Source organism: Leishmania infantum, chromosome 19 (genome assembly GCF_000002875.2).
Source record: "Leishmania infantum JPCM5 genome chromosome 19".
Lineage (NCBI taxonomy): Eukaryota > Euglenozoa > Kinetoplastea > Trypanosomatida > Trypanosomatidae > Leishmania > Leishmania infantum.
In genome coordinates this window covers 539,949-559,315 of record NC_009403.2, presented here as the reverse complement: position 1 = coordinate 559,315, position 19,367 = coordinate 539,949, and the positions used below count along the sequence as shown (strand labels likewise).

The following is a 19,367-nucleotide window of genomic DNA, read 5'->3' as shown; positions in this document are numbered from 1 at the left end:
GCCACACAAAGGTACAACGACGGCGAGTTGCGTGACACAGGGGTCGGTGGGTTCGCGGTGCGTGAGAAAGGTTGATGTGTTGCTGCGGAAAAGGGGAAGGAAGGGTGGGGCGCCAAAGTGTTTCAACAGACAAAACGGTGCGGCAGAGTAATGCATGGTGGCAGGAGGCCGGCGGTACGCCGTGCGGCCCTCGTCGCCGCCATCTTCCCGCGGACCGTCTCCGCGGCGTCTTTCTCACTCTTTCCCTATTCTCGCCCTCTTTTTGGTTCGCCCCTTCAGCGATGATCCTCCATCCCAAACCTCCGCAGCTCTCGCGCGTGCCGCCGGTGCGGTGACGACAGTGATGTTAAGCTGTGTGTGCGTGTATATGTATAGAGAAGAGGAAAGATAACGAAGGCCATAAAAGGAAACCACCAACAACAAAAAATCACCCATTTTGTGAATACTGGAAAGAAGGGGGGGGGTGCGAACGGGCGGGCGACGAAAGGACGGCAATGACAGCCCCTTTCCTTCTCTTTCTTTCCCTCTTCCCATTGTCGAAGTAAAAGGCAAGCCGAAGAGAGGTAAAACAGGTACAGGATATGCGCCACACACACACACAGACGCACACGTACATGCTAGCACCGACGTGCTCTCGCTCTCTCTCTTTCTTCCTCACGTACACGCACACATACACGTGCGTGCATGCGTTTTTTTGTTTATCATCGAGGAGGACCTATTCTGGGCCATGCGCTCTTTGGCTTCTCTGTGCGTGAGTGCACACATCAGTGCCACATTTTTGTCTGCCAGGTTAGGCACGTTGAGTGGGGAGAGCTGAACGCTAAGTGCTGCAGTGGCAACATCGCTGAGCGAAGGGCCTGAGCGCACCACTCTGCGCACGCTGCCGCAACCTCAGCCGAGACAAGTTTTCCATCCTCGCTCACCATACCCTCCTCTCCACCCAGCGTGGCGCTGCTGCGGCAGAGCGTGTTGAAGGCGAGCCCGGAGCAGAAGCTGCTGTGCTTTCCCTCCACCGCGGCAAGAGGGGCGAGAGAGGGCAGCATGCGCTGCGCCTGGGCCGCGTTTTGGATGTGCAGCTTCGCCCACATATGGCGTGGGAGCGGTGCGCTCGCAAAGACACGACGGCCGAACATTATAGCAGGGGTGGGCGGCGTTTCTGACGATATGCCGACGCACACAGACACGCATACACACAATAGCCTTTACAGCTGTGATCTTGGCTCGCACGAAAGCAAGCCGGTAGCAGATGTAGGCGCACCCAATACGGCAGGCCCCACGCTCACACGCCGGTTGACCTTAATTAGAATAACAAAGGCTAAGCACACAAGGAGTACGCCTGACAACGATGGTGACGACCAACGTCCATGAAGCGTGTCGCACTCAGTGACGCACCGCCCGTGAAAAGATAGAGAAGGAACTCAGACCGACCGACAGGCAAGCGCAAGTCGAGAGGTGCTCTGCCTTTCTTCCTTAGTCTGTATGGCTTCCACAGCTCCTGCATAAAACGGCGGGTTTGCCGTCGGTTCAACGAGGCAGAGCGACAGGGAGACAGAAAGGAGAGAGTGAAAGAAGCACAACGGCGCATTTCCGCGTACGCGCCCATCAAGGCTTTCAGCCGCTGCCGAGAGGCAACAGTAGGGTCTGTCACCGTCCAAGATTCTTGCTCCGAGCAGAGACTCTTAGCTTCCCGTCCTGCCAGTTCTCTGCCTCGCCTTCTCCACGTCCTTGCGAGGGAGAAGGTGTGACAACCTGCGGCAGCTAAGAATCGAATGGCGATTTCTTTTTCTTCGTTTCTGGGTGTGCATTCGACCTGAAGCGGTGCTCGCGAGGAGAGGGAGCATGCGCAGGCCATGCTGGGTCGTGCCCGCCGATTTCCTGATTGAAAGTGGAAAGATGCTCAGCGGGGATGGGGGAATTCAGGGGAACGCGCCACTTCGGCCACAAACGCGGTGCGCAGACGTCTCGCATGGCCGCACCGGTTTGTTGCCCATCGAGGGGCATCACGCTTCTTTGAGATGCTCGATAGATTTATGGACGACTACCCCGCTAGTGCAGTCTCGCGTAGTACCCCCATCCGTAGCCACTCCGTTTCTCTTGTCAGCTAGAGGATTACCCGTACGGGGGAGCAATGAGTGCTTGGCTGTCTCGGAAGTCCAAAGTCGCTTGCACGGGAGCCTGATCCTCTGTGCAGGGTTAGTAAGCGTCAATGCCGCGAGGGAGGCCATCGGCAGGGTTGGTTTCGCCTGCCATGTAGAAGAATGCCACCTGCATATTCTTCTTGTGGACAAGGGAGTGCATGCACTCTCGCAGGGCGTTCACGACGTCTTCTCTCCCGACCCCACCGTAACCGCTCTGTCGTCGTTGCGCACGCACAGTGGTGATGCGGCCGGCCATCACAGCTCACTTCTGACCCTCTTCCGGACAACAGCGGTAAAGCAGGTTGAGGGGTCTCAACGCCGCCGCTGGATCCGCGCGCACCGAATACTTTGCCGTGAAGTGCAGGGTTTCGTTTCGCGGTAGGGAGCTGTGCTCGCCTTCAAGGTTGCTCACCAACCTTTGCTGGCACTGGAAACCGTCGCCGGTGCGCCAGCGAGTTAAGGCACCCCAGCTCTCAGCCGAGGCGTCAGTGACATTGATGTAGCCATGTGTTTCGCCCGTCGTCACCAACGTCCATCTCAGGTGAGATCTGCCACCACGGGTTCTGCATGAGCCGGCGAGCCTTGACCTCTCGTCAGGCTTCGCGCGTGAGGGTCCAGGTACGGAAGCGGTGAGACCCGTTCTCTGCCCCGATCCACCAGACGGTAGACACAACGATGCCCTCTCGAGCAACAACCGGGAAAAAAAAGGTTGGGTGGGCGCATCATAGCTGCATACAGAGCATTCATTGCCAGCGACACGTAAAGGCAACAAGACCGCAGGTAAAGGCTTCGGCGCGCATCGCTAACGCCGGCTTTGCCACTGAATGGAGTGAGTGCGAGGCGAATATCGCTCACGGCCGTGCCGCCACGGAAATACATATATATGTTTGGCCTCACGAAAGCTCAGCTCATCGTGTGCCACCTGCAGTCGCCCCGTATTCCTTTTGCGCCCTAGTTCCTCTGTCTGGGGGATGGCAGCAGGTTCGTCTGTCCAACACATCTGAGGATTGCGCGTACGGCTGAAAGCAAAACTTGCTTGTAGCCTTCCCTCGTGGCAAGCATCGTGCCGGTGATACCGGTGAGGATTGTCGCGGCGGTCGGCATGCCCACGATCATGCGTGTGATACCCGGGCCCACGGCCGCGCTCCATCGCGCACCTGTTGGCCGTGCTGTCAGGCGCAGACACCCATACGAGGTCAACCGCGGAACAAGTGCATCACGAACCGCTTCACCGAAGCGGACTAGCAGCTTCAAACGCATCAAAAAAAAAACGGACGGTGGGATAGTGTGCTAGGCGTTCCGCAGCCCTCGTGTACATGCTCCCGCCTTCTCGGGGTTCGTCAATGGTGGGAAGTCTTCCTTGCCGGTGACAGAGTGCATATTCGGCCCGGGGATCCTCCGCCGCCTCCCCTTCACTTCAGAGACAGAAAAAACGTTTGCACCGTGCACCCCCAGGCCTGCAGATTGCCAACGCGCGGCTCCCGCCCTCCCCCCAGCCTGGGTTTCGCGGGCTTCACCGTGTGCCGTGTGCGCAAGCGCCCCCTACCTACGTGACCTTGCGGAGCAGCTCGTCAATACATTTCGTATCGGAAGCGCTTCCGCCCCCCAAAAAAAGCCGGCGTCTGCGTCGCCACAGTCTACTGTCGAGGGGCGTCGGTCGAGCAGCGCGCGCGCTGGCTTCCAGAGCTGTTTACGTGATAGTGCTGAAGCACATCCGTCAGGAAAACGCGCGACCGGCGAGCGGTGGAGTCGGCGCGCCCCACGTCCGCGCCTAGATGTCCGGCGCAAACCGTGGCGATCCTAGAAAAGTTTTCCGCCGCCACTGTCGCGCTTCTGCCGGGCACATCCACTGACGGGCGCTGCGATGCCTGACCAATGCGCAGAAAGCGTTTTCTTTAGATGCTTGCGCACCTCTTACGCTGGTGCTGCGTCAAAGATGTGCAGCTCCGGAGCCTCCGTGCTCACCCTCCTCGATGACGCCAGCGATCCCGTGGTGGCGTGTGAGCAGCAGGGAAGAGATGGGCATCCGCAGTGGTGCGCGGTGCTCCATTTCCAACACAGCCAAAGCGGAGCGCGACCGCAAGCCGTGCAGCAGCGTCCACCTTTCAGCACGGGCTCCACCGAAGGGCATTCGGCGGCTGCGCCTCCACCTCCTCGCTCGCAGGGGCTCTCACCCGTTCTTTTCCAATGCAAGATCGGTGGCCCCATCCTTGGAGGATTCAGCGGTCGCATCACTTCCGTCGCGGTACCGAGGCGTCTGGTTGTCACGTCGACGGTTGCCGTCTCGGCCGCGCCGGGCGTTGCCTCGACCTCGGCCTGGCAGGTTCTTTGCGCAAATCGTTCCCCGCCGCGGGAACTCCATGATTACAGCTTCGGTATTCGCCATATCCGCGGCCTCGACGTGTTGTTCACCGTTGGCGTTGTCGCCTCCCTCCAAGGAGGAGCCGCCTTCACAAACATAAACTTGTTTGCGCAGGTGCGGAAGAAACCCTGAAAGGCGTTATCGCTGGAGCGGTCTTCGAGCACGCCATCCTTCGTTATCGACGCACCGCACAGACGACTCTTCAGATACGCCAACTCCGTTGCAGGTGAGTAGCGGGGCACCGTGAACCTCTCGACCAGCTTGCCGGTGGTCGCCTAGTCTCCGCAAGACACGATATCGGACAATCCGGTGCTTGTACCGAGCGGTAGCACGCACAGGTCAAAGGGGGTTGCCCGTGGCCTGCACCCTGTCCTTGACGCAACGAACGCAGCGCCGCACGACATGAGTGGCTAGGCTGAAGAGGCTTTGCCCTTTGCGAGCATTTCGTGCGCTTTCCTTCTGCCTTCGCGGACCACATCGGCTTAGAAACGCGGGCATGTCTTCCGGTGTATCGACGCCGTTGAGCAGCGCCATCCCGCGCGAGAGATTCCAGATGGTGCTGAGCTCGAGGGGCAGATGAATCATGTGCGTGTAGAGGGCTATGCTGAGGATCTGGTACGGCGCGAGGTCGGCGAGGATCCAGTCGGACCCGAGGAAGGCGCTGAGGCGCTGCTAGTGTGCGCCTCACCAAGTAAGAGACGAAGACATTGTGCGTGCGCAGCGGTTCAGCAAGCGGCGGCGGCAGCTGCAGCAGATGGGCGGTGTAGCCCAGCAGCGTGTAGACAGCGACGTCGCGCGGGCACTGTGAGCGGTACTTGGAGAAAAGGCGGCCCCTCGCTTCGGTGTTGCCGGTGTCGCTCGCACAGGTCGCCTTGTAGCGGTTCGCCGCGAAGGCTACCACGCGCGGCGCGCAGATCGAGAATACGTTCAGCCCCGATATCAGGTCCGTCCACACGCGCTCCTCTGCTCACAGCCACAGCACCTTTGCAACGTCGCGGATGGCGGCCAGCCGCCGCGCCACAGCACGTACGCCTTGAAGCAGTTAGTGCGCCTCACCGAGACCTTTTCTGTCCACGGCAGCGCCGTGGTAGGCGTAGTAAGCGCCGAACGGCATGGCGATGTCGATGCCGGTGAAGCGGCGCAGCGAGCAACGATAGCCACGAAAAAGGGAGGCGAGGTGCGCACACACCATTAAGTAATCAATGGCCTGCGAGTACATACACCTCGAAACACACAAACAGAGATTAATCAAGCATGCAAGGCGAGCATGCGTGTATGCATGCAGGCTCGCGTAAATGTCGCGCTTTCCCTATCCACTCAGAGACTGACGCACTGAAAGGATTGTAATGATGATATCCCTCTCCCCTTCGCCCCACAGCGAGCGGAGCGCGTGTTTCTCTCTTTTCCAGGACGCCTCTGATTCTTTCCATTATTGGTCTCTTGATGCGTCTTTCGATCTCGTTGCGCACGCGTGTCTGTGCGTTTTGAAGCCGATAACGCTCGCACACGCACACGCACGCCGAAAGCATCGCTCAGCTGGTACTGTAAAGAGCGACGGAACCTGCTGTTATGTCTTCTCAAGAGCAGTATGGGTGGTGCAGCATGCAGGAGAGAGAGCGATTGCGAAGGTGTTTCGTTTTCGTTCGAGGGTGAGAGGTCGGCATTGGCGGTGGCGAACGCGAATGCAATTCAGGCACGACAGCAGAGGAGCGACCCTGCATATGGCCGCCTCGCCCGCATCTACCCTGCCAGCTATCCGTCTTCCACACAGGAATGGCGTGACGAGCGTAGAGGCAATCAAAATGCGGACAAGGACGGCTGTTGCGCGGGTGTTCAGCCGGTGCTGCTGCTGCTGCTGCCTTCGTGACCTTCTTTCTCTCCACCTTCGTCAGCGCTTGCATGTCTGAGGACCGCGCACAACTTCAGGAGGGAGGTTTGCATGCCAACGTGCCGAATCATGTGTGCGCATGCGCGCGTGTACCTGTCTGTAATGGCGTTGTGAGCTCCACCGGCAGCAAGGTCCGACGCGACGGAAGGACCATACGATCGAAAAAGAAACGAAAAAGGTATGAGAGAATATCACGGCGACAAGGGCCCAGGCACACCGCACCGGCTTGCGTCGCGCATCGTCCTCCGATCCTTGCAGCTTGTCATCCTTTGCGTGCTTGCGTGTGATTTCCGTTGCACGCCCGACGGCTGCCAAGGCGAGGCAGACCAAGCACGCTCACAGAGGGGAGAAGAGGAGGCTCTCGTAGGGGTCCACCTCCGTCGCGATCCACTCGACAAAGCGCGACGGCGCGGCGGACGGCGTGACCGTCCAATCGACATCTTCGGATGGTGTCGACGGCCGCGCCGCTTCGCTGCGTTGCACGGGTGCGGCCACAAACACTACTGGGTGAGGTAAGGGTGGCGCCTGCTGGCGGGATGGAGACGTGGCCTGTGCGGAGGCGAATCCTACCGGCAACGCACCTACAGCTGCGTCTCGCTCGCTGTTGCCGCTGACACTATCTCGCTGCACCCGCGACAGAGGCGCACCAACCCACTTGCCACGTCGTGCCATGGCGTAGGCTCCCTTGTACACCTCGGCGGCCGCGCAAGACACATGCGGACCTGCCCCAAGCTCGCTCCTCACGAGCACCGTCTCCGAAGATCCGCCGGTGTCGCTGTTGTGATGATGCTGCCTCCATCGACTTTGCCGTTCGGCCTTCTCTTGCGCCCAGCAGAGAAAGAGCTGCAGCTCATCATTGGCCTGCTCACTGGGCAGCAGCCGCGACGCGTACAGCATCGACACGGAGGCGTGATGCTTACACCACAGGGGGTGATCACGGCACAGCAAGGGTCTCGCGGCGACAGCTGGGGGCACCTGCGCTTCACTATCGGTCATCTCTGCTCGATCCGGACCGTCACGTTTGCCCTTGTCGACAGGCGGTACCGAAGACGGCAAGGAGAGGCGGGAAACGCTCGGCAAGCTCGGGTTGCTCCGGCTCCCGTTGAGAGATGGTGCGCCGTGCGAAGAATTACTTGCTCCCTGGTGAAGGTTGGCTTCCGTGTGTGACGCGATCTCGTTTTCGTTGAGTTCTGCTTCACCAACGGGATCGCTGCGATCTTCGATGCTGCTGCAGCAGCTGCTGAGCTCAATCAAGGTCTCTCGAACATGATCGACTTCAGCCAACGTGGTTAGGTTGTGGGCAGCGTCGCTGCTCATCATCCTCGTCACCTCGCTCTCACACTCGGCGAGGACATCAAGTGCGCCAGCCGGCAACCGCTCCTGCCCTTCCTTGCCAGAAGAAGGCGTGTCCAGAGAGAGAGCGCCATCGGCGTTTGTGACGCCACCTCTCTCGGGATGACGGGCATCAGCGACACCGCCGCCACAGTCCTCGACCTCGTCTGCGAAGAGGCGGCGGTAAACAAAGCTGAGCGGCGCCGCGTTATGCGCGTCGTCCACGTCGGCCTCTGCCACGGGGGAGCTCTGCAACGAGCCCGAAGCCTCATCAACACTGCGCACGTCCTTGCTCATGTATGTCCGGTGTGTCGGCTCGGGGCGGGATGTGCTCGCGGCCATCTTCGGAATCCTTTCGGCTCGCTGATGAAAGCAGTGACGCGCCTGAATCAAAGGGTGCTTGTGGCGCTGCTGCTGTGATGGCCGTATCGCGCCGTTGGAGCGGGCCCCTGGCTTCGCTACCGTTGTCTCCACCTCGTCTTCTACGGTGAGCCGTTCCGCTACCTTTTCATCGAGCGCTCTGACGCTACGAAAGACGGTGGAAGCCGCTGATGCGACGTGCGGAGATGGGCTCTTCGCGGCCGGTGACGCATCCATCCACGTGAACAGCGATGCCAACGTCACTGCCGCCGTGATGGCTGAGTCTGTGTCACCCTCTCGGTCTCGTCTCCCGCTCGTTAAGCCATGTGTTGCTGTCTCAGCGCTGTGGATACGGCTTTGGGTGCCCTCGGCGCGAGAGGGTGTCTGTTTTCCTCGCGTGCACGCTGGGGAGAGCAAGGACTTCCCATCAGAACGGACTTTGCTTCTGTCTGGATTGAGTGCACCACGCCTGTTGTTGGTGGGCGTGCGTGACAGAGCGCTGGGAGTGTAGTTCGGCGCTGCGGCGCCATGCGACTCCGCGCCCTCGCGCGCACGGCTTTCAGGGGGGCTGATTCGATGCACAGCATCACCAGGCTCGCCCTTCCCTGCCATAGAGCTATCTTCGCCACTGAAACAGCATTCCCGTGTCGAATCATTGTCGTCTTCGGTGTCTATGCTGCCCTCCATGACGCACCGACGCCATTCCTCATAGCACTGAGCCGCCTTCACGACGAGGTCATCCGGCGTATAGGCGTATACAGCATCCACTGGTGGTGTTCCTGCAGTGAGCGAGAAGGCGTGCTGAGCTGAGGTGCTGTCTGCTGCGGAGGAGTGTTGGCGAGGCGAGTCCACAAGGTCTTTGTCGGCTGATGGGGCAGATGAGTCTCGCTGATCGCCGACGGAGCTCCCCGCCTGACGAGTGCCTCCGATCACTGTGGCGCGCGCCCGTTGCTCACGTATCGAATCCGTTGCCCTGGTTGGACCGGCGTCCTCAACGCTGGGGTCGGCCGCAGTGTCGAGTGCTGACGACGGAGGGCCCCGTGACCTAGCGCGCTCCGCAGGTGGCGGAGACTTCCGCGCACTCGACGGCTTGCGGACCGACTGCCCAGCAGGAGCGGAGGCTTCTTTGCCCGCTCGCATCGCCCTCGCGATCCACTCTCCTCTCTCTCTCTCGCCAACATGATTGGACATCGTTGTCGTGCGCAGCGGCTCCTGATGCTGCAGTAGAGGTGATCGCTGCGCTTGGTGAGGGCTGGGCGTGAGGGCAAGGTTGAGACGGTACGTACCAGCCTCTGTCAGATGACTAGGCGGTGCGCGCGGTGTGACGTTGGCGGCAGCACTGCTCTGCCTGCCCGGCGCCACGCGTCGCGATGGGGGCGGGGGGGTCGGTGTAGGTCTTTGTAGGGAAGGGGCAGGCTCGTGGGAGCCATCCGCGCGAAGAGTCTGCCCCGTGTGCTCGGCTGTGGCCATCAGCGTTTGCCAGTACTCTGCGTACGTGAAGCCCGCACTGGCGGCACCGCTGACGAGGTGCCCACCTCCCGTCTGTACTGCGTCCATCGCACACACGCACACACACACACACACACACAGGCAAAGAGACGCACGGGAGCGCACGGTGAGTTGTAGACGTGCGTGGCAGATACGAAGGAAAAAAGGAAAGTGTCGCACTTCGTGCGTGTTGAAAGCAATGAATACACCACTAAGCGCTGTGCCAGTGCTCTCTTGATTTTTGAGCCTGCGAGCGTGATGGCGCGTGTGTGCGTGTATGTGTTATGTCTATGTGTCTTCTACAGTGGTGACGGTTCAAGGGTGAGCAAACCAATAAGGATTGAAGATATGGGTGGTGTGCGTCTATAGGGCTTTCGTGAGTGCGTGTGGGCAGGCGATCCTCCGCGTGGGGCCTTCGCTTTTTTTTTTCGTGTGTGTGTGTGGGAGGGGGGTAAGGGAGGGGGGTAAGGGAGGGCGCATGAGAGAAGCGCAACGCGAGAGACAGAAAGAGAGGTGCACGGTTGCGGTGGTGATGGCCAACACACCGTGAGCCTAGCGCTCTGGGTAGGCTCTGTGCCAGTACTTGTGTACGTGTGCGTGTGGGCTCTAGCAGGATTGCTCAGCGGTTCTGCGGCCTCTGCCGCAAGACGGAGATGCACCGATACAGAGGAATCAGCGCCGGGGATACGACGGCCAACGAGGAGACCGCAGCGTGGTCAAGAGGGAATGGAGGGGCGAGAGAAGACAAAACGTGAGGATGCGTGTGTCTGGTGACAGCGGCTCGATGCTGAGGCTTGCTCAAGGCGCGGAGAGTACAGCCGAACAGCCACCGCCATCTCAGGCACCACACTACAGTGTTGACAGCGCAAGCGCGTACGGCGAGGAAAGAACATTCCTTTATCTCGACGCGTGCATGAGTGCCTCGCCGACAAACAACTGCTGCAAGGGCGGCGCGCAGGCAGAAGAGAGAACCACCGGTAGCACACACGCAGGCAGCGGTGATGCGTCTGAGCACTCTTTTTATTCCTTCCAAGCGATTCTGCACTGAACGAGGCCAACGACGCCGTCACTCATGGGCGTAACATAGAGAATCCAGCGAGCTAGACACGGCCGCAAGGACGCAGCTGATCTCACCTTGCAGTTGTAAGGTCGGCAGGAAAACACCACCAACAAACAAACAAACCAAAAAAAAAAGAAGTCTCTGATGCCGTGTTGAAGCGGTCCGCGGCTGTGTCGAGGCACTGAGGAGGTCCGCACTGACGCACGCACACCATACACGCTCTAGCTCCACTATCATGGTTGATCTGTGTGACTCGTCTCCACTCCCTTCCAATTCTTATGCCTAGTGCTGACACGGGCAGTACATCAAGATGGCAGCGGCAGAAGACGACAGACACACACGAACACACACGGAGGGAGAGAGAAAGAGAGAGGGCGAGGCAGTAGAGGAGAGAAACGAAGAAAAGGGTGGTGATGTCTGGGGGAGGGGGGAGGGTGATGTCTAGCTGCGCTGAGACCGCGGCTTTCATCGGGGTGAGGTAAGGGCCAAGTGTGTGTGTGTGTGGAGGGGGGAGGAGGGGAGAGGAGGAGGAAGGGGGCTCAGAGGAGAGTGCGTACAAGGAAGCGATGCCGTCTTTATGGCCATCTCACTGTCGCCATTGATAGAGAGAGAGGCGGCAGAGAAGTACAAGCAAATACGGTTTGGGAGGGAGGGGAGGGCAAGGCAAAGGAAGGGAGAGAGGGAGAGAGGGGGGGGGCGTTGCCGCAGTGCACGCCATTCGCTGAGCACGCGTGCACACACACACACACACACACACATACACACCAAAAGAAAAAGAGGGAAGAAGGCGCGCTGACCATCACACATACGGGCACATATACATATAGTGACCTGCGTAGCTGTGCCCGAAAAAGAAAAAATTGCACGGGGCTGCTTTGGGTGGTGTGGTGAGGAGAGATGCGACGACAGGAGAATAAGCTGTAAATCACGATGGATTAGTGATAGTGATAAGGTGTGCCTTCGCTTTCTTCTTGCGAGGCACCAATGCCACTGCGGCCTCTCCCCTCCGCTTCGTAATCCTTTTTCTATATCAACAGATGGGTGTGTAGCTTGCCAGCATGATGGCCCGCAGCGCGGTATGTGTACACCCCAATGAGGAACGAGCATGCGTGAGAAGGTGGCGGGGTGGGCATGATTAGGTCGAGTACACGACCCACAGGGAGAGGGAAAAGAACGGAGAAGACGACGAACAAGAAAACAAAATACAACAACAGAGTACCAAGTGTGGGAGAGAGAGGAAAGCCGATGCGGAGCCTGTGATGGTGGTGGCGGCCGCCCTGACGCACGTGTGGCAAAACAGGCGAGTCCAATAAGCGTGAGAGTGAGGCGGCAGCGCACACGCAACTACAGACAAACACATGCACAAAGGTAGAAATATGTAGCATTTTTTTTTTCAAAAAAGAAAACAGCATAAATATACGCATATAAATATACATACTATATATAAACACATACCTATATCACTATAAATTTATCAGTATATATATATATATATACAGCTATATATATGCATGCATCGGCACAAATATATACATATATATATATATATAAGAAATATATATGGCAATATCAAGGCACCACGAAGGCTCTGCGTAAGAGGAGGTGATATCAGGATGGACAGAGATATCAAGCTAGAGAGGGCGAGCGGGAGAAGGGAACGTCACATAAAAGAAACGGAGGAAGAAGAAAAGCGCCCACGCGTATGCCTCTTGCGCGTGCGTAGGGCGCCGTTTTATGCCTGGACCTCGAGACGGGCAGGAAAAGGAGGAGGGGGGGGGACTATTTCGCGTGTCTGTAATGCATACAAAGATAGAGACGGATGGAGAAAGACAGGCGCGCAGGTGCGTGCATGAGTGTGTGTGTATGTTTGTGGGCGAGTGAGGGAGCTTGTCGTGTGAGCATGTTCTGTTAGAAGCCGCTAGGTAACGACGACAACGGAAACAAAAATCGAAAAACGGAAAAAAAAGAATAACGAGGGCACGGAAAGAAGGCCACATGAGGGCCACACAGACACGCGGCGTTCCTCCCGTTGTGTCTTCCTGTTCAACTCCGCCCCTCCCCTCCCTCACCCGCCTGCGCGGGCACGACATAACAAGAGAGAGAAAGCGAGAGAACCAACGAAGAGGGAAGGGGGGCGCGTGTCTGCGAGTGTTTGGCGTATCTCATCGGCCAAACAGCGATGGTGCACACGCAGATGCGCATACACCCTTACCGACACAAACAAAACTCACGACAAAGCAAAACACACAGCGAGAGTCCGTTGAGCACACGCACACGCACGCAGAGCAGCCACCACAGGAACGACATGACTCCAATCGAACTGAAGAGTCAGGTGACGAGGGAAAGCAGAGAAGGAAGTGAGCCTGCTCAACCCCGCACATACTTGCACGCAAGGCGGCCCTCTCGCGCGTTGAAGGTGCGTGGCAGATGGGAACAGACCGCCATGACGACGTGGAGGATAAGTTCCTCCAGAAGTGGTGGCGACGGTGGCTGCCCGCCCGCGACGCAGCGCGCAACGAAGCACCGAAAGGCGTCGTGGAAACCGAGCGTGGTGCCGCGACTTCTGTCGGGTTGCTCTTCATAGGCGAATGTCACCTCATCCAGGGCACGGAGCACGCTGTTGCCCAAGAGGATGGTGACGTCAGCGCGCGGCAGCTCCAGCTGACGGGTACCGGCTCGGAGCTGAGATAACCATCTCAGCGCGCTTTGCAGAAGGAGCGCACTGTTGCTCACCGCCGCCCACTCCTCCAGCACCTCCGCTGGCTGCCTGAGCAAGCCCTCGAGCTCGAGCAGACGGGCTCGCCAGCTGGCCAGTTGCAGCCATCGCGGAGCCGCATCACATACGCCACTTGCGACGCGCAGACACAGCATGCGAGTAGCCGCGTCCTGCAGTGCGCGCTCCAGCGGCATGCGCGCCATCGGGCGGCACACGAAGGAGTCACTCCATGAGTCCTGCAGGTAGTCCAGCCATTGCTCCAGCAGCAGTGCAGGCGGGGGTACGGCACATACGATGCACCGCTGCAGCACTGGCGGCGAGGCCATTATTTGGTCCACAAGGCGCGCAGTTTCTGCCGCCGTCTGCCGGTTGGCGGCATCCCCGTCGCCCTGCAGGATATTGTCCAGAATCTCGAGAAACTCGCGGGGAAGCGCCGTCCACAGCAGACGCAGCTGCAATCCCATTTGAGCTGCGTTGAGAGGCAGCACGGCACCTGATGCGTCGGTGTGCGATACGAGGCGTGCGACCATCTCCGGGCCCGAGTAGCCCTGCGCCACTTCGCAGGCGCTCTCGCTCCTACCGTCCACACTCTGCACCGGGTCCGTTGACAGCGCTCCTGGGAACCGCATGCTCACCAGCCGTGGTAGGCGACTCGCAACAAAACCACGCAGATGTTTCGGGGTTCCAGCTCCGCCCAGACCAGTGTCAGACGTCGCGAGTGCACCCCACCCGCGGGCCACCGCCGTCGCGCCGCCGACAAGCAGCAGGTAGAATGCAAAGGCCGCGTTCCACAGATCCGCAGCAGCGGCACATGCGCCCACCGCATCAGTGCGGGGTTCGCGAGACTCTGTCCGCAGCGAACGCCGACCCTTGTCCGCAGCACTGCGTCCGAAAAGCACGTCGTCTTCCGTCTCCGCAGCATGCGCAGCAGCCCAGCCGCCGTCGTCATTGCTCATCCGCGCCGCGCAGCGGAAACCGCTGAGAACCAGCTGCGTTCTCTCCAGCAGCGCCGAGACGATCATCTGCTCGCACCGCACCGTAGCAGAGCCGTTGGCGCCCGTGATCTCGACGATGTCCGCCGAGGGTGTCAGCGCTTCCAGCAGCGGCTTCACGCAGTCGTACCCCTGAGCGGCGGCGCCCGCGCCCCCACAGACGCCTTGTGGCCCAGCAGCTGTCAGCCGCACCAGAAGGTTGGCCGGCGTGAGGTTGCCGTGGGCGATAAAGCGGCTGTGAAGGTGCGCCAGGCCGGTAACCACGTCCCTGAACCAGCGCATGACGCATAGAGGCGTCAGAAACTTGCCGTAGGTGGCGAGGAAGTCGCACCACGCACCGCCGGAGACGTTCTCCAACAGCACTGCACGCACTTGGCAGAGGGAAACAGCAGCGGGATCGACACCCTCGACAAGACCTGCTCCGTGCGTCATCGCCGCCGTGGCTATCGGCGTTTCGATGCCGCCGGCGTACCCGCAGCAGCACACCCTCTCCTCGGCGGTGACTACTCCAAATAAGGTGACGACGTTGGGGTGTGCTTCGAGAACTCGTCGCCCGAGCACTCCATCACGGCCATCGCGAGGTGAGGTAGCAGTCCGAAGGTGAAGAAGAGCAGCCACCTCCCCTGCTACTGCGGGCTCCTCTACAGGGCAGTACGGGGACCATCGCTGAGTGAACGCGGGAGAGCCAGGGGTCGACGGGCCAGTCGCACTCGAGATCGCCCCCATGTGTGCATGGCTGCGCTGCAGGGCAGGTGCAGGGAGCAGCTTCACGACGCACCCGCGACCGGCGAAGTCGGTGCTCTCCGCGAGGAACACACGGCGAGGCGGCAGAGCTGGCAGCGTCAGGGGCGGCCCCCGCGATGGGGTAGTGGAGGCGACCACGCGCTGCTGCATAGCGTCCGGGTCCCATGGCAGAACCCGAAATTGCGGACCGGCGAGCTGCTGAACCAGACAGCACACTGCACGCCGGTGGTGGCGCTGCGCCTCCCACGGCGCTGCAACGCACTCCGGTTCCATGACATCATCGCGGATGTCCTCAAAGGCGGCGGCAACATCGTTCACGTCGGTGTCGGGCGGCTGCGCTGATGCGCGATTCGTACTCTCGAGCACGTCCAACGCTGTGATGACGAGCGGCCACTCAAAGGGCGGGACAAGCAGTTCCGGCAGACCCATAGCTGCTGTCTCCCGGAGGAGGTGCTGACCAACGTGGGCGCGGAAGGGCATCTTGAGTGGCGGAGAACCGGTAAAGAGAAGATGGGAGTCGTATAAAAGGGCCGGTTCCGTGTGTATGCGTGTCTGTGTCCAGGCAGGCGTCCGTGCAGCGCAGTGAGGGGGAGGGGACTGACGGCGGTGGTGATGCGCGGGGTGGGGCGGTGGGCGTGGTGGCTGATGCGGTTGAGGTCTTTTCGAGAAGTGGTCGGCGCGAGAGAGGCGAGGTTAGCAAGAGAGAAGTCAAACTCACATCAGACGGTGGCCGTAGCGGTGGTGGTACAAAAGCAAGGGGAGCCGGCTGCTGCACAGAGACAGCGAGCGTGTCTGCGTTCGATGCAGTGCAGGTGGATGCTTCCGACCTTGGAGTCGCCAGAGTTGCTGGGGGCCTTTTATAGGACAGACCAGAGTGCGGCATGCCTATGCGCGCGTGACATCTCGATAGACACACTCATAGGCAACCAGACGGAGAAGCTCATGACGCGGAACGCTGGACGCGACCGCAGGGAGGCGGGCGCGGTGTGTGTGTGTGGGGGGAGGAGGAGGAAGAGAGACAAAGACAACAGCATGTGCGAGTTCTTAAGCGAACACACACACACACACACATGTACACACAGGCGCACAGAGAGGGATGGAGAAAGACGCCAGAAAATAAAAACGCAAAGAAAAAGAATGTCGGAGCAACACCTTACAAGATACATATATGTGTGTCTGTGTATGCAACACGACACTAGCGAACGGTGCCGCGCAGGTAGTGCACACATGAAAACTCACCGAGTCGTACAGGGCAGACGAGCCGACAGACGCGCAAGTACACACACGCCCGCTGTGGGCCTTGATGGCGTAAAGGGATCTGTTCAACACCGTCAAGCGAACGGGCGTGCCGGCACTCGCACCAGCCCACTCACATTGCACGCACACAAGCCGGCGACATGAGAGCTCCGTCTTTATCCCCTTTCCTTGCTTGCAGCAGCTGCTGTCGCTTCAGAATGATTGCCTCGGAGAGTTAGTGACAGGCCTCAAGGAATGACGGCACACCGCTGCATGCCCTTGTCGGCACGTGCTCGCGTAGGTGGCACTTGGGCGGAAACGTCAGTGAGAGGGAGGTATGAGGAAGGCCGTGGGGGAGGGGGGGATGCGTCGATGTTCTACACAAACGCCAGGGCTGCCCGGGGGTGGGGGTAGGCGGATAACGACACCACCGACAACCTTCGCTGCTGTTCTTCTTGCCCTCTCGCTCTTCGTGTGGTATCGACGCTAGCGATCAGGACATGTGACGGAGAGCGTGCGCGCAAACAAGAAGATAGACAACGAAAGGGTACGCTGAGGAGGCAGCACACGAGTGCGGAACCGTCTAGAGCGAGGGCATGCACACATACACACACACAGAAAGAGAGAGAAGGTAAAACAAAGAAAGAAGGCAAATCATAATCGAAGAGAAAGGGAAAATGCACAGTGAGCCCTCTGCGTGCCACGCGGCACCAGGCGTGCGCGTGCGCACCGCTGCTTGTCTATTCCTATCTATATGTGCGAATTTGCACGAGGCCTGCCCTTCCCGCTCTGCCTGAGCCCCCGACACCCCCGACCCCCTCGCCCTCGCCTCCGCCTAACCGCTCTCTCGTAGTACACGATGCAGCTTCGTTCGCTCCCTTTTCTCCACTTCACGCAGCTCCTTCTCCCTCTGTAGCCCGGCCGTTTTGGCTTCCAGCGGTTCACCATCACATCATCCTCGCCGCCCCGGCCTGTGCTGCCACGAGATCAGCCATGAAGTTCGGGGCGGCACCGCACGTATTGGGCATCAGGATGAGTTTATTCGACTTCCCCGAGCCCACTTCCTTCATGGCGTCAAAGTACTGGTTCAGCAGAAGCAGGTTCATAACATCCTTTGCGCGCATACTCGGCACGGCGTTCACGAAAGACTCGATGCTGCTCTTCAGGCCCTTCATAATCGCCTGGCGCTCCTGGGCGAGGCCCACACCGGAGAGTCTCTTCTCCTCGTAATCTGCCTCGGCCGCCTTCACCGCCAAAATCTTATTCAGCTCCGACTCGTGCTCAGCTGCCGTGCGGCGGTACGCGTTGATCTGCGTCTGCGAAATGGCCGTCTTCACACTCGCGCTTGGCTCGATGCGGGTGAGCAGCGTGCTCTCCAGCGAGAAGCCGAAGCCGCACAGCTTCTCGGTCAGCTCGGCACTGACCACCTTCTTGATTTCGTCAGACATGAGGAACAGCTCGTCCAACGTGTACTTCGGCACCTCGCCACGCACTATGCTGGCAGCGAAGCTCGCGATCTGCTCTGAGGGGTTCGAGAAGCGGTAGAAGGCATCCTCGGCGTACTCGGCGATGACCTTGTAGTGCAACCGGGTCTCAATGTTGACGACGGCGTTGTCGCGTGTTTTGGTTTCTACCCGAACGGTGGAGATGGCGACCTTGAGTGAGACGACACCGCGCACCGACTCGACACACGGAACTATGCAGAAGCAGCCCGGGTCGGCAGTGCGGTCAAACTTGCCGCAGTTCTCGATAATGCCGACCTCCGACGTCGACACGCACCCACAGCCGCAGAAGGTCATTTTCCTCGTCGAGCAGGCGCGAGCCGCCCAGACGGTCCAGGCGTGACAGAAAACCGAGCGAGCCACAGCCGAAACAAGCACAAAGACACGAAAATCGACGAGAGACGACACGATTAAGCGACGGAGGGAGGTGCGGCTACCCACACGCGCACGTCACACACACACACACACACACCAGGGAAAGTCACGAGGACAGCCGAGCGAGCAACAACAAGCGCGGATTTACGTGGGCAGCAGAAAGGGAGCGAAGACGAACAAAAATCGAAACGACGCGTGCGGAGATGAGGGTGGGCGCTAGGGCGTAGTCATGTGTGTAAGGGGTGCGGAGGGAGGGTGGGAGGGAGGGAGGACGATAGGGCTGAATTGCCTGCGAAGTAGACGCGCATGCGCAGCAGATGAGATGTGAGGCAACAACGCGGCCGCGGATGGGTGCCAGCGCAGAGAGAAAAAAATGAAACAAGAAAGAAGAGAGGAACAGAGGAGGCAAGGATGATGAAGGTGGTATCCATAGAGAAAAGAAGCAGTCAAAGGCAGGACATCGTCAACGCTTCTTCAAGCGCGCCCACCATAGCCAGTGCCAGAGGTGCTCCTCATGCAAGTGAGGGGTGACAGCGGGGAGGCGATCAAGGTTCGAAGGGGGGAAGAGGCAGAAGTGCAGAGAGCCGGGGGTGGAGCGGGGATGGAAGCGTAGCCCAGTTTCCATGCGTCAAGAAGACACTCTCATCTCTCGGGTTCGCGTGTGCGACTCTCCCTCTCGCGATCGCCCCCCTCCCCTCCCCTCCCCTCCCCTCCCCTCCCCCTCCTTACACGCTCACGTTGTGTTCTTCGACAGCTTTGGGAAGCGGGCGCTTCACCGGAGGAGGGGGCGCCGCGTGCCGCCGTCATCTGCGGAACGGAGTCAACGGAAAGGCCCGCCCCGCCTCCCCCTTTTTCCCTCTCCATATCGATCGACTTTCGTATCCACACGAAAGCTTGGCATTTTTTTTTTGGTTTCCGTTCCGTTGTCTGGGGTGAGGTGGGTGGGGGAAGCCACGCAGTCACACGGGCAGCCATACCGATACAATGAACAGAGATATAAATACGAATATGAGGCGGCTTGCGTGTCTGCGTGCGTGCGTGAGCGGAAGAATCGCACCTCGTCGAAAGAATATGTATACATGTATATATATATATACGCATATGTGTATGTGCCTGTATATGTATGTAGAAAGGAACTGGACATGCCCATCCTCTGCCCAGCGCATGCCCAAGG

At 59.5% G+C, this 19,367-nt stretch overlaps 3 protein-coding genes across 3 annotated transcripts; all 3 read right to left on the bottom strand.

Moving 5' to 3' along the window:
• Nucleotides 1-6,724: 6,724 nt before the first annotated feature.
• LINJ_19_1300 (conserved hypothetical protein) lies at nucleotides 6,725-9,637 on the bottom strand (the record flags this gene model as incomplete). Its single annotated transcript, XM_001465053.1, has 1 exon — nucleotides 6,725-9,637. One exon carries the CDS (start codon nucleotides 9,635-9,637, stop codon nucleotides 6,725-6,727), a length of 2,913 nt encoding a protein of 970 aa, XP_001465090.1.
• Nucleotides 9,638-12,995: 3,358 nt separating this feature from the next.
• LINJ_19_1290 (hypothetical protein, unknown function) lies at nucleotides 12,996-15,560 on the bottom strand (the record flags this gene model as incomplete). The annotated part of the gene is made up of 1 exon (XM_001465052.1): nucleotides 12,996-15,560. The coding sequence occupies one exon, from the start codon at nucleotides 15,558-15,560 to the stop codon at nucleotides 12,996-12,998; it is 2,565 nt and encodes an 854-aa protein (XP_001465089.1).
• Nucleotides 15,561-17,263: 1,703 nt separating this feature from the next.
• Nucleotides 17,264-18,115, bottom strand: LINJ_19_1280 (conserved hypothetical protein; the record flags this gene model as incomplete). The annotated part of the gene is made up of 1 exon (XM_001465051.1): nucleotides 17,264-18,115. The coding sequence occupies one exon, from the start codon at nucleotides 18,113-18,115 to the stop codon at nucleotides 17,264-17,266; it is 852 nt and encodes a 283-aa protein (XP_001465088.1).
• Between the last annotated feature and the right edge of the window lie 1,252 nt (nucleotides 18,116-19,367).